Raw genomic sequence first — 24,232 nt, 5'->3', positions numbered from 1 at the left:
CAAAGGGTGAGAAAGGTTTCTTCTGGAAGCAACTAATGCTAATTGATAAAATTGATATATAAATGGGTTGTGGTTTCCAGCTCTCTTCTGGGAGAGAAATAAAAGGGAATCAAGAAAGAACAATGTTGTTTTTTCTCTGGCTGCTTTACTAAAAAGAAACATCATGAAATATTTCTCTCATTTCTAACCATTACTATAAATAAGGTAACTTATAGAGAATAAAATCACAATTGACCGTTTATTTCCCAAACAAATTTTTCATTTTTACAACACAAAGGGAAAGCTAGAAGTATTAGCTGATTTAGAATATTTCTCATCTAGGATGAGATGTCCCAGATGGCAGAGAAGAGAGAGTTTTGGATGTAATTGAAACTCTATAGAACTGAGGGCAAATGTGCACATACACACACACACACACACACACGTTTCTATCCAATTAAGCAGCCAAAAAGTCAGCAATCCCATTGCTTCTTTAGTTTAATTAAAGTCACTGATTTTCCGAAACCAACATTTAGAGATCACATCAGATGCTACTCATAATGTAAAGAAACATGTATTATGGAGAGGGTATCCTGGGTGAAAGGTACAGCAACAACTGAATAGTCAACAGAAACTTCTATCAATGGGCCAAGCTTTGGGAGCATCAATATATAAAAGTTTAGAATTCCATTTTGTATCCTCTTCTCCCCCAAAAAGAAAGAGCACTGGAAATTATTCCTTGTGTGGTGTTTAATAGTGGTAGATCATTTTGATTAAGGAATTAAATGGATTGAGGTTCATGAGAGCAAGAAAGAGGAGGGGCAAGAGGGGGGATAATAGGATAAGGTGTACTGCTACTTTAAAATTATGTATGCATGGTCCCATCCAGGTCCCTCCCACTGCTTGAGGTACCAGCGGAAAGCTTGGGCAGCTCAGTTCCAAGAGGGCCACCAAGAAGACTACGCTCTGAGTTTCAGGTAACCAAGTGTTTGCTGTGCAGAATACTTTACCTCGGCACCCAAGTCTTCCTTCCAGCATTCCTGCTGCTACAGCCTATTTGCTAAGAGTAACCAGGGGTTACAGCAGTGTTGCCAGGCAACGAGGGACAGCGGTCCTGTTGAAGAGCCATTTGTCACACTGAGGGGACTGGTTGAAATGCAATAAAGAAATGGTAACTCAGCTTATTTATCAATACAATTACTTGCACAGTATTAGGGATCCATGTGTAATCTACAAATTCATAGTCATATGAGGAAACACACAAACATTTTGCTAAATATTAAAGCATAGGACAGACAGATGGTGTTGGGTTTCTAATCAGCTTTACTCTCAGCTTAAAGTTGCTGCACATGCTGGGATAAGGGGAAAGGCCCAAAGTGCTTTGCCAGCTTTATTTTGGGCATCTGCAAGTTAGCTCTGTGTTACAATGTACAGTGCATGTGTAAAGAAAATCTACAAGATTCTTTTCCTTGTTAAGTAGAGCTGGTAATGCTATTGCTAATTCCCTGGGGTGAAGTAGCAACATAAAATTATTGTATGTGTAATATATTATTAAGAATTATATAACACACATACACACATATATATATATGTATAACTGGTTATAAACATTACTGGTTGTCCTGTGGACTTATAAAGTGCTTGATTTGCCCAAAGAAATCAAGAGATTTACCAAAAGAATGAGTATTTTACTCTGAGCACTGTGCTTCAAAATGTTTTTTGAGAAGTTCAGTAGTGTTGCTTCTAGGAGCTCAAAGTCCTCATGCCTGGGATGAGCTTCAGTTTTAAAGATGCGGCAGCTTTCCCTTGACGCTCTATGTTTTTGATTCCCAGATACCAGCTGCTACTCATGTCTTCGCCATTGCTAAGAACATCGTTGGTATTACCTTACTCTGAGAACGTGTCTGCAGTTTCCAGAAAATGGAGTATCGCAACATCACTTAAAGTACCCTGCTTTAAAGTATTGCTGGCAAGTGGCGCGGGCCTGATTATTTATTTAGAAATGCTTTATCAGGAGGAGAATGCTTTTTTGTAAACATGAATTGCCTGGTTCTTTCATTGGGCTCTGGCTTCTTGTTTCAGGTCATTGAAATGTTGATCTTTGTCTATTTTGCTTCAATATCCTTGGCTGAGTCACGAGGTCTTTTCCCAAGGCTGGAGAATGTGGGAGCTTTCAAGAATGTTTCCATCGTGCCAACCCAAGCAGTATGTGGACTCCCAGACCGAAGCACTTTTTGTCATAGCTCTGCTGCTGCTGAAAGTATTCAATTCTGTACCCAGCGGTTTTGCATTCAGGATTGCCCATACAGATCTTCACACCCTACCTATACTGCCCTTTTCTCAGCAGGCCTCAGTGGCTGCATCACACCAGACAAGAATGATCTGCATCCTAACTCCCATAGCAATTCTACAAGTTTTATTTTTGGAAATCACAAGAACTGCTTTTCTTCTCCTCCTTCTCCAAGGCTGATGGCATCATTTACCTTAGCTGTATGGCTGAAACCTGAGCAACAAGGTGTAATGTAAGTAGTAGTGTGGGTATAATCTTTCGTAGGTCCCAAAAACCCGTAGTAGTGAAGATCATTGCAGCCTGAATTCCAAACCGGAAGTGAAGGCTAACAATATAGAATTCATGCTATTGAAGACTAACTCTTCTAGTTGTTTCCCCAATTTAAATTTTTTTCTCTTGTATGGATGAAGTGGACCATGAAAAAAAAATGTGTTAAAATAGTTTGTTGAAGGCAAATGTGTTTATGCAGAATCATTTATTTTCTATAGCTTAGCTCGACCTTTGGTCTTAGCCTTCAAAGCCTAAAGCAGACTCAGAGTGAGTTTTAAGGCATGGAAACTCATGATACAAATAATTAATATTTTCAAAGTCTTGATCTGGGTTTATATAATCAACATTTCCTTACTAGGGTGTAACATTTACATTAGGCAGATAGTTCTCTCAGGCCTTGGGACTGTTTTCTTCATCCTCGTTTCCTCAAGAAGAGCTGTTTGTTTGACTCATGGAAGATGTTCAGTAATATAAATTGAATACATAAAAAACCCTCCTTCTCTAAAAAGATATAGCTTTTAGTCTTTATCTTGTGGTATTTTCATTTTCCAATTAGTTAGGAAATATGTAGGTAATATGAGAGATTCTCAAAAGCTTTCATGCTGTTCATCCCAGAGAAATGCCTTCAACGAGTCTGGGTCTTATTACTGCCATTTTTTGTTCTTTAATCACAAGTTTTTCATTCTGTAATCTTTTCTCAAGCTGAGATCTAATGAGTTTCTCCTAAATATTTATCACCATCTTGGAGATTTTAATATATAGGACAGTTTTGAGGAATTTTTGCTTATCTTTTGTCTTCCTAGAGGGCTTTTGGCCCTTTCTCTTGTGACATTTTCTGTGTATGACAGCGTTGGCTGGATATCTGAAAACTTGTGAAACAAACCAGAAAAGTATTACAATCTCATAAGCAAATAGGACTTAAATGTCTTTGGTGTTTAGTTTCAATTTGCCAAGTGAAAGTTGGCATGTCTTCATTTTTGTTTTAAATTTGGATTAATCACAAAATTAATCACAAACCATTCCCATTTCTACATCTCTCCTCAAAGAAAACCTTGTTTTCTTACTGTTTGAAATTCTAGTAAATCCAAACTACTCACTCTGTATAATTAGTATCTGAAGAGTCTTAAAACATTGTCTTTTGACAAATAGGCTAAGATAAAATATCCTTCTGAGCTTGTAGGGACATATCTGTACCAAATTCATCTTCTATTGACATCATTTTGTATAAATAAGACAGAGAAGTATTTACAGGGTTGGAAGAATATGGTTAATGGTTTTGAGAGTTCCTTGTATCAAGGTCGTTTCCATTTTCAAAATTAAAATACCTTTGGGAATTGGGGGAATTTCGGGGTGTTTGCACTAGATAAGTAAAACAAACAAAACATGGATTATCCAATTATTATTTATTCAGGAGCAGAATAAATCCAGTTCCTAAATATTTTGCTACCTGCCTTCCTCTCACATTTATTATCTACCAAAGCTAGTATGTTTACAAGCAAACAAAATAGCAAGGAAGATAATCAATAACATATTAAGAAATGCATTTTCAGTAAGCTTGGGGAAATAAGTCTGCATTTGGTAAATACATTCTTGAGTAATGGTCGAATTCTCACTTGTAGATTTAAACGGAAGAAAAATGAATAGGGGCAAACTCTTTTCAGGTTAAGACCTGATGGGTAGGGATAAAAACAAATTCACTTCAGTAAATTAGAAATATTCAAATACTGAAGGGTTAAAAATATAATTTGCAGTAGAATTTATATAAGACTTTTATTTCTACTTATATAAAACCTTTGTCATCTAAATCTATTTGCCTAAATTAAAAATATACTTGCACTCATAACTTTACACCAAATATACATACAAAATACAGTAAAATTGTGACAGTAAATGAGAGACTATTAGTGTTCTACAATCTTATTCTTACCTCCCAACTCAGGAAAAAATAGATGCAAGTGAGAAGAAATTATGTGTGAAAAACATGCCCTTTAAGGAAAGCTTTAAACCGTCTTTAGCAGTAATTCTTGATTGGCTCAATTTTATGCGTTTGCCTCTCTGATACTTCCTACCAAATTTGATTACAAACTCATCATTTTTTGAGAGACTACTGTATCCTAGGTGTGTGTGTGTGTATCCTTCGAATACTCATGATCTAAATGATCAAATGGAGGGTACAGATGGATGAGTGCTATTACCTAGGCAGCACAGTGTGTTAAGTGAGCACAAAGTGAGACCCCTCAACCAACCCTGAGCAGGAAGAAGGGTGCCAGGACCAAGCATAATCATTCAGATGCCAAAGCTAAGTAGGAGGTAACCAGGTGAAGAAGAGAACTCAAGGTCTGAAAGGTGTGTCACTCTAATAAGGATAGAGATCACTTAAAATAATTTGATAACTGCCCTGACACAAGACCTGGCAGTTTTCTGAAAACTCTTCTACTTTTACAAAATCTTATTTCACTGTGTTCTAGAAGGCTGAATGACCTTTCACCTCAGATATTTAACATGATCTGAGTGCCTCAGTTGGACTGTATGGTCATGGAGAGGTAGCCAGTCATCTTACAGACACTGGCTTTGGCTTTGGGCCAGTTGGTGATGGGGTGAGTAGGGACTGTAGCTGTGCACTCTTCATTTCACCGTGGGAATTAAATAGAGTGATTCTGACTTCAGGGCTACCAATTTAGAGCCTTCTGTGGACACTAAATTTGCTTTACATTAAAAAAAATTTTTGCACTGATGACTCAATACTCAAGCGGCCTGTAGTGTGTTGCACCACTTCCTCTAAAAGAAATAGCAGGAGAACTAATGAGCCAATAACCTAAATGTTAGTTTTGCAGAATGATTCCACCACTTTAGTTTCCATCATGAATCTCTAATGAAGGGTGCTGAGGCTCTGGGGAATATATTGTAAATAAGAATTCTATTTTTTATTGAAATAAAGGGGCTTCTTCATTGGAATAAAGCTTGCATTGAATATAATGACATTCAGGCACTTATTCATAGTACACCATTTTGAGCAAAGTTTGAGGTCATTTTAACACCACTGTAACTGCACAATACCTTAGCATGTCTTTTTGGTTGGATGCTGACCTTTTCTCTCTTTTCTGGTTGCTTCCTAAGGTGTGTTATAGAAAAGACAGTAGATGGGCAGATTGTGTTCAAACTTACAATATCTGAGGAAGAGACCATGTTTTATTATCGCACAGTAAATGGTTTGCAACCTCCAATAAAAGTAATGACACTGGGGAGAATTCTTGTGAAGAAATGGATTCATCTTAGTGTGCAGGTGAGTAAAATAAAAAATATTTAACATTTGGTTAAACACAAGGATTTGTCTTCCTTTCTCTCTTTTAAATGGCATCTACTCACAAAATCTGCAGCAGTATCTTTTAGATTTCAGGTGTGTATAAATGATAACTAAAGAAGAAAAATATTTAAATTACCTAATGATGTATCTCTTGATATACTAGCATTTCCTCCCCCAAAATTGCTGTAAAAGCTCTCACAGAAACTTAAAGACAATGCTATCTGTAATTATAATATCCTCAGAAAATTTTTGTTTTATTGGGTTCATATATTCTATTTTGTTTAAAAATGTGTAAGGGCTTATTTGATGTCTGGTACTAATTTTACTAGTCATGGATGTATTAATACCCCAGCTTGATTTTTACATCTGTCTTTCTCAGATAGCAACTGATGATGTGAATAAAATTTGTCTGTTGCGTTAAAATGGTGACCGTAGAACTAATGAACTTTACACTTGAGGCACTCAAAAGGTGTTATATTATTATTTTAGTTGTCAACCACAGTTTGTATGAGCCTTAGAAGCTGCTAAAGGCTGAGAGAGCTGTGACATGTCTGGTATTTATAGTCTCCAGAAGAGAGGCACAGTTCATCCTTTTGTTTTTTCAGGGCACTGGAATGGCCCAATACAGTTAAAGCCACACCTGCCTTTCAAACCAGGTGTATTAGTCCATTCTCACACTGCTATAAAAAATACCGGAGCCTGGGTAACTTATTACGAAGAAAAGAGGTTTAATTGGCTCATGGTTCTGTGGGCTATACAGGAAGCATGCTTCTGGCATCTGCTCAGCTTCTGGGGAGACCTTAGAAAACTTACAATCATGGCAGCAGACAAAGGCTGAGCAAGCACTTCACGTGGCCAGAATAGGGAGGAAGAGAGAGAAGGGGAGGTACTTCACACTTCTAAACAACCAGATATCATGAGAATTCTATCAGGAGACTAGCCCTAGGTGGATGATGTTAAAGTACTGATGAGAAAACGCCTCCATGTTCCAATCACCTCCCGTCAGGCCCCACCACCAACGCTGGGGATTACAATTGGACATGAGGTTTGGGCGAGGGCACAGAGCCAAATCATGTAACTTGGGGTGCTGTGTACCACAGTTTCCAGTATGAGCTCTCATATGAGCATCTGTCCAGTGGCTCATGTGAACCTCATTTGAAGTAGAGGACATTTACACCCTTGTTCATTTTATAAAATTTATCTCTGATTTCTCACTTTTTTTAATCGTGAAGCAGATAATGAGTGTGCATCCTCAGAGGGTCTTGATAATTGTTTTGGCTTTCAGATACTAAGATATGAGTTTAGCAAATGTGATTGGCAGGGATCAGAGTTTTCATACACAGCTAGGGTTGAAATGATACACAAAGGGGACGTCATGTCTGAAGTCAAGCCTTGTCCATAGGACATGAAGATTTCAGATTCTCAATGCTTATTCTCCATGTGTTCAGTAGTTAACAGATAGGAGACCAATTTGTCCTAGTCTTGAAGTTTCCATTGTCTTGAAGTCTCCATTCTGCCCACTGACCAGTCCTACAGAATTGGGTTTTAATATTAAAAACGTAGAAATAGAAACTTTTAAAAACAATGCCTCTTTGCAGAACATGCCAAATAGATATGTTTGTTGCATATTTTTGTATCAACAATGACAAAAGAAATTCTCTTTACTTGCCTTTATTTTGTGTTATCTGTGAAACTGTGCCATGTTTTGGCAGGCAGTAGTACATTAAAAGCTTTACAAAGAAAGTTTAAAATCTAAATGCAGAGCGGTAACCATGACTGAATTACTCTCTTGGGAATAAAATGCTCTTAGAGTGCCTACTGAAATCAGCATTATCATTTCAATACATGTCAAATATGAGTCATTTCCTAGTTTAGGCAAAATTTCTTCATAAATCTTTAAATCTTTCTCTTCTTTCAAGAAAAGGTTAAAGTACTTATGATTTAATGAGACTGCTTTATTTCATAACTGTTTGACTATCAAGAGAAAACTTGTCCTTTTCAATTTGTACACTCTTTTATTTATTTTTTTGCATAAGTTTTAAACTATTCTGCATTTTATATTAAAACTACAGAACTAGACGTTACAAAATGTTAGAAAACCATTCAGATCTGTCATTTAATCATCTAGCACTTATTAAATATTTGAGGGGTACCCAGCATTATGGGAATCTGGATTCATTCAAATGAAAATTAAAGAGCAATTATTTACTCTAAAATGGAGATCTATATAAGGTTCCTTTATATTGGGCAACAGTCTGAATATGTTTAAGGTATTATGAAATTTATAAAAATCCATATTATAGATTTTTTTTTTGAGACAGAGTTTCTCCCTTGTTGCCCAGGCTGGAGTGCAATGGCATGATCTTGGCTCACTGCAACCTCCGTCTCCTGAGTTCAAGAGATTATCCTGCCTCAGCCTCCCAAGTAGCTGAGATTACAGGTGCCTACCACTACACTGGCTAATTTTTTGTATTTTTAGCAAAGAAGGGGTTTCACCATTGTTGGCCAGGCTGGTCTCGAACTCCTGACCTCAGGTGATCCACCTGCCTTGGCCTCCCAAAGTGTTGGGATTATAGGCGTGAGCCACAGTGCCCAGCCTAGATTTTGAAAAAGGAATGTACTAATTACTCAACAGTTGTTATAAGAAATAACGGAGGCCAGGCACAGTGGTTCATGCCTGTAATCCCAGCATTTTGGGAGGTAGAAGTGAACGGATAGCGCGAACCAGGAGTTCAAGGCCAGCCTGGGCAACATGGCAAAACCTCATCTCTACAAAAAAACACCCTAAAAAAATTAGCCAGGGGTGATGGTGCGTATCTGTAGACCCAGCTACTCAGGAGGTTGGGGCTAAAGTGGAAAGATCACCTAAGCCTGGAAGTCAAGGCTTCAGTGACCCACGATCATGCCACTGCATTCCAGCCTGGGCAAAAGAGCAAGATCCTGTCTCAAAAGAAAAAAAAAAAAAAAAAAAAGTAACAGGAAGGACAGGAGATTAGGAGTTGGGAAATCTGATTTAGGTTATGCTACTCTGTAGTCTTAAGAATAAAATTTATAGGAATCCATATGATAGTTGTTTAATAAGGAATGTACTAATTGCTTAAACGTTGTTATAAGAAGTAATGGAAGCTGGGCACAGTGGCTCACACCTATACCCTGCCCGCCTCGACGTCTCAAACTGAGTCATTTGACTCAGTTTTCCCATTTACATAAGAAGATTGAACTAGATGAACAAAGTGAGGGCCTTTTGAATTCTTCATTAAAAAGTAAGTGGAGTGTGGAGTGTAGCACAAGTCATTAAAGTATGGCAAGCTGTTGAGTTGTGTAGGGTTATTTAGATAGTAAGTGACAGAGCCAGCCCCATTAACCAATGATCAGTCTTGTGCTTTTTTTCTCTTCTCCCATGCTGCCTGGCATTTACATAAAAACATTTTTTTTTTGCTAGATTTTATGAACAAAATATAGAGAAATGTAGATTACTATTCCATTGTATAACTGCAAGAACATTTGCAGAAAAAATATTTTAGTATAAAATGTAACTTACTGTTACATGATTATATAATGCATCTAAACTCCATTTAATTTGGGGATTAGGGACTTTTATCATGCTAGGCATAAGACGGAACAAATGATTAATAATCTTGTTTAGTCAAGTTTCAAACTACAAACCTGCACTTTATGTATATGTGTATTTTCACCCATCTTCCAAATGGCCACAGATTGATGAATTTATATAGTGTGTGTGTTTCTGTGCATGTGAAAAAATAAAACATACAACTCTATTCATGGAATGGCCCAGAAACCAGAATTTTACTTCGTAGCTTATAGTGGTTTTTTACTGGTTAGCTTATACCTGGTGGCATAAAATTAATTAGCAGATCTCAACTTATGCTTTATCTCAGACAGTTCACTTGTATCAGCTTCCCATCAGTAAAATCAGAATTCTAATTTACCCAAATCAGAAAAAAATGATTTTAAATAATTAAATCTCTGGGGGAAAAGATGTCAGGAAATCCAGACATACCAAAATTGAAAATCGAATTTCCTAAACAAACAAACGAACAAACAAACAAACAAAATGCTCAGTATTCCTATGGTAATGAATCTCACAGCTTTTATTCCAAAACTAGCATTTTAAAGCATCAACCTGTTGGAAAATGATTAGTGTTTAAATTAATATTCATTTATGGTGTTGAATCTGACAGGATTGCCAATTGAAATTTTACTTTGGGGTTTAATATATTGGCTATTTCAAATTATATCAAGCTAAAATTCATTATGTCATTTTTTATACTAAAACTAGAAAAAATCAATTCATACTTTTTATTATCATATAGGGAACACTGATCATATTAGCAAAATTTTTAAAGCTTAGTTTTTATATTAAATCAGCACATGCTGTAGTTATAAGATTTCCTTTGGTTACTCTTATAAAAGTTTTGAAATATGTAAAAAAATTTACTTTAGCATTTTGTTATGGATTGGTAGGTAAAACAATTTGGAAATAAGTATATGTGTTTAGTGGCATTTCATTTAAAAGTAAAACTTTAGGGTTTTCTTTGACAATATATTTTGCCTTAAGCAGTTCCACACATTTTATAGTGCAATTAGCATCAAAGAATCATCAGTATAGTCATCCTTCTAGTAATTATGCAGAATTGCAGTAAAACAATTACTACAATTTGAAGCCGATGAAATACTACAGCTGTGGAACCAAGAAATGATTTAGCATTGGGCTTGTTCACATTTTCTATGCTATTTTGAGGGGTCCTTGATACATTGACAATTCAAGAGCCATACATGACTCTAGCTACAATAGTGTGAAAAAGAGCAGTTCTAATATGATACAATGAAGAAAAGAAATGCATGGGTAAATAAAGTTTTAGGAATCAATAGATGAAGGATAGGAGTTTCATAATCCTAGTTCATGAAGTATGCTTTTTTGATTTATGTATTCAATCTAAGAAAGAAAAACTATTGATAGTTCTGGAGGAAAAGAAAATGCAATTTAACTAACATTTGTTAGAATAGATAAACCAAGTCTCTCAATTAATCTCTGAACTGTATGCCCATGTGCACACTTTATAAAGGTGTTTCCATGTTCCTATTGATTGAGGGAACATAAAACATCCATGTCACCTTATGGAAGCCTCCTCATTCAGTTCAGTAAGCTCTACGGCATAGAATTGTCATAGAAATACTGTCCCAGCCCCACTCCCACTCTAAGAGAATCTCAATCCATATTATTTCTTTAATATATCATTGCATTTAGCTCTGACTCTGTGTGTGTGTGTGTGTATGTGTGTGTAAGTATCCATGCATATGTGTGCTAAATGTTTCTTTGTTCAAAGCCTTCTGTTTATATCTAGCTAGCTGGGTTAACAGCTCAAGTTAGTTGAATAGTTTTGGGTTATTCAAAATAAATTAAGATCAATATAATAAAATGAAGTTTTTCAGAAGAATCAGTTACAAATTTTCATAGCTGCTATTAATCACTGATTTATGTGCACTATATTAAACACGTTACATACTTGCAGTTATACAATGAAATAGTGACATACTTGTAACATCTTTAATATAGTGTAATAATAGTTCTATGCCATTGACTTATAATATCTCCATTACAGAGATTTTAAAAAATTAGCCTTAGGAAATTTAAACTACCTGCCTACATTTATAGTCTCAAGTTTCTCTGACCTTAAACTAAAAATAATAACTTGCCATGTACATGGGTCACTGAGCAGATCTAAATAATAGTTTTCAAAATTCTCCAAACCAAAAAAAAGAAATGGCACAGAAACCCAAAAGAACTGAAAACATATATTTATAATGTAAATGTAATTTTGTATATTTATACATATTTGCACATATTTGTAATATAAATATTTGCAATGCTTCAGATATTTACATGATTTATACAAATAATTAAAGTCAATATATTTTGTAACTATACCGCTCATTGATATAAGCAGTTTAAATGTACAATAGAATGTAATTTTGTATAAAGTTCTGCTCAATATTTGCATGTTTTATGGCATTTGTGATAGACTACAATGGCTTAAAGAAAGAATATTTCCCTTAAGCCAGCCTGATCACCTGACCCATTCTGTATAGAATCAACCCTTATTACAATAAAATATAAAGAAGGAAGCACTTGCTACTTTATTATGGAAGAGGTAAAACCATCCGAGTAAAAAAGTAATTATTCTCTGTACGTTTTTTGCTTGTGATTTTAAAATGCCATATTTAAGCAGAAGGTAAGGCTTTAATTCTTGTCCTTTTAATAAAAAATTGTGCAACCCTGGGAAAACTATGTAACTCCTCAAAATGTTAGGATACCCATTACAAATTGGAAACAAACGAACTATTTAGCTTACACCATAAATTTGAACATGTAAAGAAAATAATGTCTGCTAAAACACTTTATAGCCTATAACTTCCTGCTGTGATGGAGCTTACAGTCTATTCAGAGGATAAGCAATCAAATAATTATGCCAATAAAAGCAAAATTATAATTGTGGTAAGTGCTACATGATCATATGAAGAATGATTCGGTCAAACCACTGAAGTCAAGAAAGGCTTCCTTGAGTAAATGTTATTGAATATGTATATTAGTTTTCTAGGCCTGTACTAAAAAATTATCACAAACTGGCGGCTTAACACAATAGTTAATTCATTGTTGAAGAGTTCTGGAGGCCAGAAGGCTGAAATCAAGGTGTTAGAAGGGCCATGCTCTTTCTGAAACCTCTAGAATCCTTCCTTGCCTCTTCCAGCATCTGGTGTTTGCACAGATACCAGAGTATGTAACTGTGCTACCTCCTGGGGTTTGTCTACCCACAGCAAGGCCAGGAACCCAGAAAGGGAAAGAGGAGTGCCCAGTGTAGCCACCACCTACCGCATGAGAAACAGAGCTGGCAGCAATCCTTGATGCTCCTTAGCTTGTAGCTACATCACTCCAGCCTCTGCCTCCGTTATCATACGGTCCTCTCCTCTGATCGTGTGTGTCTTCTCTTCTTATACGGACATCAGTCGTACTGGATTAGGATTCTTCCTAATTCAGTAGGACTCATCTTAACTCAATTACATCCAAAAATACACTACCCAAATAAGGTCAGAATCACACGCACATAGGGTTAGGGCTTCAGTATGACTTTGGATGGGACGCAGTTCAACTGATAGTAAGATTTATTCAAAAGAATGCGTAGGATCCAACTGGGCAAAGATAATTGATAAGAACATTCCATAAATGCATAGCAAATAGTGTAAATGTCCTTGCATAAAAAGAAATATGTTACACAGACTAAAAAACCAATGTGGTTAGAGTGTCGCTGGCAAAGTGGGACATGGTGTGAAATGAGGACAGAACAGTAGGAAGAGGCTATGTGTTAAAGAGAATCACTGGATATATTAAGATTTTTTTTTAAATGGGACTCTATTGAAATATTTTATGTGAAGGACAGGAGATGAGGGATGAGGGTAAGGAAGGAAAACGTATGACATGCACAGATTATCTTTTCCTAAAGACCACTTTGGCTGCAGTGAGGGAGAATAGTTTGCTTGAAGACAAGTGTGAAGGGTTGTTAGGTATTTTCATGGACCAAGTCAGATGTAAGTGTTACTTACTTACAGCATGAAGACAATAGTGAATATGCAAATGAGTGGTCAGCTTTGAGAGGAGTTTAAGAATTAAATTAAAGGGCTTGTTGATGAAGGAATGTGTAATTTGAGGGAAAGGGAGTTGATGAATCCCAGCTTTCTGGCTTATATAATTGGAGGTATAGTGATTTCTTTTTCTCAAATAGAAATACTGGAAGAGAATCAGATTTTGGATATGGAGCATATATGAATTAGATTCCAGTTTAGGATAATAATTCTCAACTATAGAAATTATTAGCATTATTGAGAAACTTTAAAAAATACTCTGATGCCCATATCCCTTTATGTCTTCATTGGTCTAGGTGGGGCACAGGCATTATTTCTTTCTTTCTTCCTGCCCCGATGGATTTAAAAAGGGTGTAACAAAGAAAATATCAGTCTACCATTGATGAGCATTTAGGTTGGTTCCATATCTTTGCTATTGTGAACAGTGCTGCAACGAACATATGTGTGCACGCGTCTTTATGATAGAATGACTCAGATTCCTTTGGGTGTATACCCAGGAATGGAATTGCTGGGTATAATGGTAGTTCTGTTTTTTTGGTCTTTGAGGAAATGTCACACTGTTTTCCATAATGGTTGAAGTAATTTACACTCCCAACATCAGTGTATTAAGCATTCCTTTTTCTCTGCAACCTCACTAGCACTGTTGTTTCTTGACTTTTTAATAACAGACATTCTGACTGATGTGAGATGGTATCTTTCTTTGTGGTTTTGATTGACATTTCTCCAATGATTAGTGATCATATGCTTGTTGGCCACATGTATGTCTTCTTTTGAAAAGGGTCTGTTTATGTCCTTTGCCCACTTTTTAATAGGGTTGTTTGTTTTTTCTTGTAGATTTGTTGAAGTTTGTTATAGAGGCCAGCTATCAGACCTTCGCCAGATGTATAGTTTGCAAAACTTTTCTCTCATTCTATAGGTTATCTGTTCACTCTGTTGATAGTTTGTTTTGCTGTGTGGAAGCTCTTTAGTTTAATTTGATCTCATTTGAAATTGCTTTTGGCATCTCTGTCATGAAATCTTTGCCTGTTCCTATTTCCTATGTCCAGAGTGCTATTGCCTAGATTGTCTTTCAGGCTTTTAGTTTTGGGTTTTATGTTTAAGTCTTTATTCCAACTTGAGTTGATTTTTATATATGGTGTAAGGAAGGGGTCCAGTTTCAATCTTCTGCATATGGCTAGCCAGTTATCCCAACATTTGTTGAGCAGAGAGTCCTTTCCCCATTGCTTGTTTTTGTCAGCTTTCTCAAAGATCAGATGGTGGTAGGTGTGGTGTCTTATTTCTGGGCCCTCTATTCTTTTTCTTTGGTCTGTGTGTCTGTTTTTGTACTAGATTCATGCTGTTTTGGTTACTGTAGCCCTGTAGTATAGTTTGCAGTCAAGTAATGCGATGCCTCCAGCTTTGTTCTTTTTGTGTAGGACTGTCTATTTGGGCTCATTTTTGGTTTTATATGAATTTTAAAATAGTTTTTTTCTAGTTATTCAAAGTATGTCATTGTTTGTTTGATAGAAATAGCATTGAATCTATAAATTGCTTTGGACAGTATGGCCATTTTAATGATACTCGTCCTTCCTATCCATGAGCGTGGAATGTCACACAAACCAATGATATTTGTTTTTGTCGTCTCTGATTTATTTGAGCAGTGCTTTACAGTTCTCATTGTACAGATCTTTCCCCTCCCTGGTTAACTGTATTCCTGGTATTTTATTCTTTTTGTGGCGATTGTTTCACTTCTTCTAATCAAATCTATTTAGTACCTGTTATTAAACTGTGTAGCCATTAGTATACAGTAGTACTCCGTTATCGTTGGTTTTGCTTTCTGTTGTTTGTTACCCACAGTCAACCACAGTCTGAAAATATCAAATGGAAAATTTCAGAAGTAAACAATTCATAAGTTTTAAATTGGGTGCTGTTCTGTGTAGTGTGATGACATGTCAGGTGGTCACCGTACCTCCTGCCTGGGAGGTGAAGCATCCCTTTATCCAGCAGCTTCTCCTTATTGTCTATGCTCCTAGCCCTTCAGTCACGTAGTAGGTCTCTTAGCAATCAGATCAGCTGTTGCTGTATCACAGTTGTCGCTCGTGTTCAAGGAAACTGTATTTCACTTCTTAATGGCCCCAAAGTACAATAATAGTAATGCTGGCAATTTGGCTATGCCAAGAAGCCATAAAGTCCTTCTTTTAAGTGAAAAGATAAACACTCTCAACGTAACAAATGAAAGAAAAAAGATCATATGCTGAAATTACTAAGAACTTCAGTGTAAGAATGTATCTTCTGTCCACGAAATTCTGAACAACATATTGTTATAATTGTTCTATTTTAATAGTTATTGTTAATCTCTTACTGGGCCTAATTTATAAAAAATAAACTTTATCTTGGGTATGTATGTATAGGAAAAAACATAGCATATATAGGGTTCAGTAATATCCACAGTTTCAGGCATCCACTGGGAGTCTTGCAACATATCCTCAATGGATAAAGGGGGAATACTGTGTGCACAATATATGTATACACTCAAAAAGAGTTTTGTTTAGCTAGTGTGTGTAAGAAGATTATCACAAGTCACACTGCAGTGTTTGCCTTTTGCCAGTCCGAATGTTATCATCAGTCTAATATTTTATAGCAAAGATTTAAGTTCAGTGAAAACTTCCCTATGGAAACACTTCCAATCAAGACCTACAGCAAGCTATGGATAAATTAACATTTAAACTTGAAAACTGATATTTGAAGAAGAATTAGCAATTAATAATTTCTGCTAGAAAATGGTGGTTTCTCAGCCAATAGCTATAAAGTGTCTAATATATGTAAAAGGAAATATATACAAATATGATATTGGACATATATTACATGTATGACTAAAATTGAAAATTGCTATAAATAGAAGAGTATGTTCCAATGTCCACTGATTTTTTTTTTTTTTAACAATCTCTAGTCTTGAAAATGCCACTATGGTAATTCTGTCAAATTTGTAATGGTTGGAATTTGATGGTAGTGCTTTTGAAAACCTGTATTATCTCATGGAATTGTCATTTATATTATATCATTTTCACCTAAAAGCCAAATACAATAAGACTTAAATTATTTTTGCTTTTTTTTGTGGATAGTCATTTTTGTGCCCAAAGGGCTAACTGATGCCTTCAGTTATACATGAACAATTCCCACTAACGTCAGAAAGAATAGTATGCGTATAACCTAGGGCAGAATTTGGCCTATGGAATGTATCACTCAGTAATGGAATGGAGAATATGACTTTATTTAAACATGGACTTGAGTAGTTTTATTTTTCCTTACTGTTTCCCTTGGCATTTCTCTCTCTAAAGTTCAACATTCAAAAGTATTCTATGCAGCTGTAGTGTCCTGGATGCATAATAAGGGCATATGTTCAAGGCAAGTTTAAATATCCATCTAAGCCAAAGACAGAGTAATTAACATTAAAAAAATTAAGACAACTTTTCCAAGAATGAAAGGCCTTAATAGATTAGCTAATTTTAGAATTATTTAACAACCGTGAAAAATTATTAGTATTCATAAATAAGCATATAAAAATACATGTAATGTCTTCTGTTAAACAGCAATTTCATTCTGCCCTCTAATGATCACATGACATACTTCTGAAAAAAGTCAAACAGTGTGTTATGGAAGGACAAAAAAAAATTGGTTCATTTTTGCTTATACTTAGTGTTCAATTGTTTTCAATCTGGGGAGGGAGGAAGGGAAAGAAAGAGGGAAGGACAGAAGAGAGCAAGAAAGGAAGGAAGGAGGAGAGAAAGGAGAGATGGAAGTCATGTGACATAGCTAGGGATTTGGGGCAAAATTCAAGACCCATGTTTTCCTTGATGGAAAGCCAAGGAACCTGAGTAGGAGAGTCAGCCCACGCCAATTTGACTGTGGTAGAGGTGACCAAGAAAGTTTAGATTATGGATGTATAGTAGGTAATTTTAGGTTGTTTTTGTCTGGGATATAAACCCATTGTGTTATTCCAGTTATTTGGCCAAAATGTTCCATGCAACCATTTTGGAGTGCTAGCACTTTAGGGAATTTATAAAAAGGGGTGGTGTTCAGTGCTTGGGTTGAATACAAGATAGGTAGAAAAGGACAATCAAAGGAATTAGCTGCAAATGAGATGAAATCTATGGGAACATATATTGAGAAAACTAATGACCATTGTAATTTAATCCTCTGAAATACCTGCAACAATCTGAGAACAAGGTAGGTGGCAAGATGCACTCATAAATATTAAAGAAACACAAGACCCCATACATTTTGAAAACTGGGGAGTACCGAACTTGGAGAGGTCTAGTATAGGTAGTGCTTGTTGGTTTGCATATTTTTAAAAACACTTTATGGAGGTCTGATTGACATAGAAAATTCTGTCCATGTTGCATGTATGCAACTTAATGAGTCTAAAGATAAATATATGCCCATGAAAGTATCACCATAATCTGTGGCATAAACATATCCACCTATTTGTTTATTTTTAATTAAACTTTTTTTGAGATAATTGTAGGTTCACAGGCACTTTTGAGAAATAATACAGGAATCCCATGTACCCTTTACTCATTTGTTCTCATCAGTAACATCTTTTATAACTATGGTACAATGTTACAACCAGGATATGGACATTAATATAACCCATATTATGCACATTTCCCATTTTTCATATATTCCTATGTGTATATGTTTAGATCCATATGATTTTATTAAAATTTTATCCACCACAGCAGAGTTGCAGAAAAGTTCCTACAAGGACACCTCAAGCTGCCTTTTTATAACCATGCCCACTGTTTCCCTTCCCCTACTGCTGCCACAGATGTCCCTAACTTCTGGCAACCACTCACTTGTACTCTATTTCTAAAATTTTGTCTTTCAAAATGTTGTATACATGGCATCACACAATATGTACTCTTTTGGGATTGTTTCTTTCTTTTTTACCCAACATAATTCTGTGGGAATTCATTCAAGTTGTTAAGGGTGTTGATAGTCCACCTTATTGCAGCATAGTATTCCATGGTATGCGGATACAGTGGCTTGTTTAACCCTTCACCTATCGAAGGACATCTAGGTTATTTCTAGTTTTGGGTTGTAACAAATAAAGTTAAAGCATTAGTGTGGATGTTTTTGATGTTTTTGTTAACATACATATTCGTTTCTCTGGAATAAATGCTCAAGAGTGCAATAGCGTATGGCAGTTACATGTGTAGTGTTTTAAGAAACTCATTTCCAGAGTGACTGTGCCATTTTAGAATCCCACCAGTGATGTATGAGTGCTCCAGATTGTGCACATCCTTTGTAGCATTTAAAATAAATGCTACATTTATTTTACTATTTAAAATAACATTTTAGCCATTCTGATAGATAATGTATCACTGTGGTTTTATTTTGCATTTCTTTAATGACTAATGGTGTTCAGCATATTTTCGTGTGCTTATTTACCATTCATGTGTCCTATTCGGTGATGTCTCCCCATGTCTTCTGCCCATTTTCTAATTTGATTGCTTATTTGTAGCGTGCTGTTTTTATTCTTTTTACAGGGTTTTGCTGAGACTGATTTGGTCCAATTTATCAATCTTTCCTCTTATGTATTGTGTTTTCCATGTCAAGTCTATGAAGCCTTGCCTACCCCTAAATCTTGAATATTTTTTCTAAAAGTTTTTTAATTTTATAATGTTAAACTTAAGTATGTGTTTCAGGCCAGGCATGGTGGCTCATGCCTGTAATCCCCACACTTCAGGATGCCGAGGTGGTTGAATTGCTTGAGCCCAGGGCTTTGAGACCAGCCTGGGCACCTTGTCTTTACAAAACATTAGCTGGGCATGGTGCTGTGTGCCTGTAGTTCCCTCTATGGGGGAGGCTGAGGTGGGAGAATCAGTTGAGCGCTGGAGTTTGAGACCAGCCTGGGCAACTTGGTGAAACCTCATCTCTACTAAAAATACAAAAACAATTAGCCAGGCATAGTGGAGTGCACCTTGTGTCCCAACTGCTCAGGAGCTGAGGTAGGAAGATCACCTGACCCCAGGAAGTCGAGGCTGCTGTGAGCAGAGATCATGCCACTGCACTCCAGCCTGGGCAACAGAGTGAGACCCTGTCTTTAAAAAAAACAGTAATAATAAGCCTATGTTTCACTTTGAATTAATATTTTTTTAAGATGTGAGATTTGGTTTTGGCCAGTGGATGTCCAAATAGCCCTTAGTTGAAAAGGCTATATCCTTGCTTCACTGAATTGCTTTTGCACATTTGTCAAATATTAGTAGAAGATATTTATGTTGACTTATTTCAGAATTCTATGTATATCCTTCCACCAATACCACATGTTCTTGAGTACTGTGAGCCATAATATCTAGTAGAGTGACTTCTTCTACTTTATCCTGCTATTTCAATTACAAAAAAAAAAAATCCATAACATTGCTATATACCAACAATAATCATGCAGAAGCCAAAATTTAAAACACAAAACCAATTACAATCACTAAAAAGAAAATGAAACACTTTATGGTTAAGCTCAACAAAACAGGTGCAGGATGTATGATATGGCCCTTTTAGGGCCTATGATTTTCCATATAAATATCACAGTAAGCTTGTTGACATTTTCAAAATATCTTGTTTAGATTTTGATAGGAATTGCATTATATCTATAGATGAATTTGGAGTGATTTGAAATCTTTGACTATGTTGAGTCCTCTAATATATAAACATGGTGTAAGTATCACCATTTAGGTCTTCTTTTATTGGCATTTTGTAATTTTTAGCACATACATTGTATAAGTCTGTTCTCACCCTGCTATAAAGCTACTACCAGAGACTGGGTAATTTATAAAGAAAAGAGGTTTAATTGACTCAGTTCCACATGGCTGGGGAGGCCTCAGGAAACTTACAATCATGGCGGAAGGTGAAGGGAAAGCAAGGACCTTCTTCACGTGGCGTCAAGAGAGAGAATAGTGAGGTGGGAAGAGGAAAGAGCCCCTTATTAAGCCATCAGATCTCGTGAGAACTCACTCACTATCATGAGAACAGCATGTGGGAAACGGCCCCCATGATCTAATCACCTCCCACTAGGTCTCTCCCTAGACACATGGGGATTATGGAGATTATACAGTTCAAGATGATATTTGGGTGGGGACACAGCCAAACCATATCATACATCCTGCACCTGTTTTGTTGAGCTTACCCATAAAGTGTTTCATTTTCTTTTTAGTGATTGTAATTGGTTTTGTGTTTTAAATTTTGGCTTCTGCATGATTATTGTTGGTATATAGCAATGTTATGGATTTTCTAGGTTGATCTTGTATTTCAAAACTGTGCTGAACTCACATTTATAGTAGTTCCGGAAATTCTTTATTTGTTGGAATTTTCTATGTAGACAATCATGACATCTGAATTTGGAGCAGTTGTATTAATCTTTCCAATATATAGTTTTTATTTCTTTTTCCTTATTGCAGTGAGTAGAATTTTTAGTAGTATGTTGAATAAGAAAGGTAAGAGCAGAGATTCTTGCTCTTCTTGTTCCTAATCTTAGAAAAAAAAAGAGTTCAACCTTTCACCATTAAGTATGATGTTAGCTGTAGATTGTTTGGGTAAGTGTTCTTTATCAAGTTAATGAAGTTCCTCCCTATTCTTAATTTCTTGGAGTTTTGAGTGTTGAATATTGTCACAAGGCATTTTCTGATTCAATTGTTATGATTATATGATTTTTCTTCTTTAGTCTATTGATGTGGTTGATTATACTGGTTGATTTTCAATTGTTGAACCAACCTTACATACCTGGAATAAATCCTACTTGGTCATAGTATACAATTATAGTATATATAGTGTACAATTCCTTTTATATATTGCTGAATTGATTTGCTCTTCTTTCTCTAGTTTCTTGAGGTAGAAGCTTAATGTTTTAAGATCCTTCCTCTTTTCTAATATAAGTATTAGATTTAGCTTAGTGTTATAATTTAATGTGTAATTTAATTTAGTATTTAATTTAGTTTAGTTCAATAAATTTCCCCTTCCATGCTGCTTTAGCAGCATCTGACATATTTTATTATGTTGTATGGTTGACTCTTGAACAACATGAGGGCTTGGAGTATTGACTCCCGACGGAGTTAAAAATTTGCATTTAACTTTTGACCACCCCAAAATGTAACTACTAATAGCCTACTGTTGAATGGAAGCCTTACCAATAAGATAAATGGTCCATTAACACATATTTTGCATGTTATATGTTTTACATGCTGTATTTTTATAATTAAATAGAGAAAGAAAACATTGTTAAGATAACTATAAGGAAGATAAATATATATTTACTATTCATTAAGTGGGAGGGGATCATTATATAAATCTTCATACTCATTATCTTCACATCGAGCAGGCTGAGGAGGAGGAGATAGAAGGGTTGGCCTTGTTGTCTCAGGTGGCAAAGGTAGAAGAAAATTTGTGTATAAGTGAATCTGTGTAGTTCAAAGCTGTGTTGTTCAAAGGTCAACTATATTTTCATTTGCATTCGGTTCTATGTTTTTAAAATGTCCTTTGAGGTTTTCAAAATTTTCTTTTACAACTTTCTTTTTGACTCATGAATTATGTAGAGATGTATTGTTTAGTTTCAAATAATTTGGAGATTTAAAATATTATAATTCTGTTATTGATTTCAAATTTGAATCAATTTCAATCAGAGAACACATTCAGTGTGAGTTCAGTTCTTTAACATTTGTTCAGGATTTTTTAACAGGCCAGAATATAGTCTATCTTGGTGAAAGTTTCACGTGTATTTGAAATTAATGTGTATAGTTTGTTTTGTGTTTACACACACACACAAACACACATGCATACACATATAAATCTTCTGTTATCTTTTTATTTCTATTTAAAGAACTTCTTTTAGTCATTTTTTAAGAGTAGGTGTGAAGAAAACCAATTCTCTTGGAAATAACTAAGTACATCTACTTTGTATGCTTTTCTTGAGTGATTCTATATTGTAATGATGTTCCTTTTACTAGTTCTATCAATTGCTGAGAGTTTGCTGTTGACATCCCTGATTTAATTGTGGGCTTATCTATTTCTCCTTTCAGCTGTTATCAGTCTTGCTTCATGCATGTTAAAGTTCTGTTGTTAGATGCATACATGTTTAGGATCATTAGGTCTTTCTAGTGGAGATAACATTTTATTATTACGTAATGTCCCTCTTAACCTCTAGATACTTGGTTTGTTCTGAAGTCTATGTTATTTGAAAGTAATATAGTTATTCCTTTTTTCTTTTGATTAATGTTTGCAGATACATTTTTCTGATTAATTTCAACTGACCTGTGTTGATGTCCATGAAGTGAATTTTGTACAGATAGCATATTTTTGGATACTTTTTTTAAAAATTAAGTTTACATTCTAATACACTCTGCTAATCTCTGTCATTTATTTGTATATTTAGACCATTTATATCTGAGATTCTTACTGATATGCTAGACTTACGTATGCAAATTTATTTTTTCTATTTCTTGTCTGTTTTGAGTCTCTGCATTTCTCTTTTCTCACCTTGCTATGGGTTGCATGAACACATTTCAGGATTCTATCTTGATGTTTTAACAGCATTTTGGGTATATCTTTTTTGTATAATGTTTTTAGTGGCTCTAGGTATTAAAGTATATGTAAGTCACTTATCCACTGACATGGACATATTATTACTTCCATTAAAGTGTACTTTTATTTCCACTTAGGTCCTTTACTCATTCAGCCTTTTCAGTATAATTGTCTTAAGTGTTTCCCCTACATACAATGAGCACCACATTACACAGAGTTGTAATTTTTGCTTCAACCATGAAATATTATTTAACAAACTAATAAGAGGGAAAGTCTAACTTATTTACCCCTAATTTTATTCATTTTGATATTCTTATTTTCTTTACAGGTTCTGACGCTTTTATTATCATTTTGTTTCTATTTAAAGAACTTCCTTTAGTCATCTTTTAAGAATGGGTTTGATGAAAACAAATACTCTTAGTTCTCACTCATCTGAGAGTGTCTTGATTTTTCTTTCATTCCGAAAGGATATTTTTGCTGGATATAAAATTTATGATTGACAGTTAATTGCTTTCATTACTTGATAAATGTTGTGCCACTCCTTCTGGCTTCCAGTTTTTCAGATGAGAAATCTGTTGTCATTTGAACTGGTATTTACTTATAAGTTTTACATCATTCCTCTGGCTGCTTTCAAGGTTTTCTCGTTGCTTGTTTTGTATTTAGCAGTTTAATAGTGAAAGCCCTAGCATGAATTTCCTTGGTTTTGTCCTATTGTTTGAAATTTGCTCAACTTCTTGCATGTGTCTGTTAATGTCTTTTGCCATATTTTCAGTATTTTCAGACATTCTTTCTTGAATACTGCCATTCTCTTCTCTTATTCTAGGATTCCAGTTATACAAATGTTAACTCTTTTGTTTTTAACTCACTGGTTCTTGAAGCTCTCTTCATGTTTTTTTCCTTTTAATCTCTCTTTTCTTATTTGTTCAAATTAGGTAAATACTTTTGATTTCCTTCAGGTTCAGGAATTCTATTCATGTCATCTTCATGTTACCCTTGAACCCATATAGCAAGTTTGAGTTTGTTTCAATGGTTGTATGTTTCAGTTATTTAGTTTCCATTTGGATCTTTTTTTATATATATAACTTCTATTTCTACGCTGAAGTTTCTCTCATTTATTTTTCTTGCTTAAAAGAATTCACAATTGCTTGTTGATGCATTTTTATGGTATCTGGTTTAAAATC

General features: G+C 35.3%; 1 protein-coding gene across 1 annotated transcript in view; it reads left to right on the top strand.

Annotated features, from left to right (window-relative positions):
- The first annotated feature begins 913 nt into the window (after nucleotides 1–913).
- USH2A (usherin) overlaps nucleotides 914–24,232 on the top strand; it is an 801,829-nt gene continuing 778,510 nt past the window's right edge. Inside the window, exons 1-3 of the mRNA XM_055233796.2 lie at nucleotides 914–1,150; nucleotides 1,813–2,501; nucleotides 5,657–5,822. Coding sequence (XP_055089771.1) covers nucleotides 2,017–2,501; nucleotides 5,657–5,822 — 651 coding nt within the window. The 5' untranslated portion in view covers nucleotides 914–1,150; nucleotides 1,813–2,016. The remainder of the gene's footprint in view (nucleotides 1,151–1,812; nucleotides 2,502–5,656; nucleotides 5,823–24,232) is intronic.

The sequence above is a fragment of the Symphalangus syndactylus genome, chromosome 19, assembly GCF_028878055.3.
Source record: "Symphalangus syndactylus isolate Jambi chromosome 19, NHGRI_mSymSyn1-v2.1_pri, whole genome shotgun sequence".
In the NCBI taxonomy this organism is placed as follows: Eukaryota; Metazoa; Chordata; class Mammalia; order Primates; family Hylobatidae; genus Symphalangus; species Symphalangus syndactylus.
Note: the sequence above shows the minus strand (reverse complement) of the source record. Positions and strands in the feature narration are given on the sequence as shown.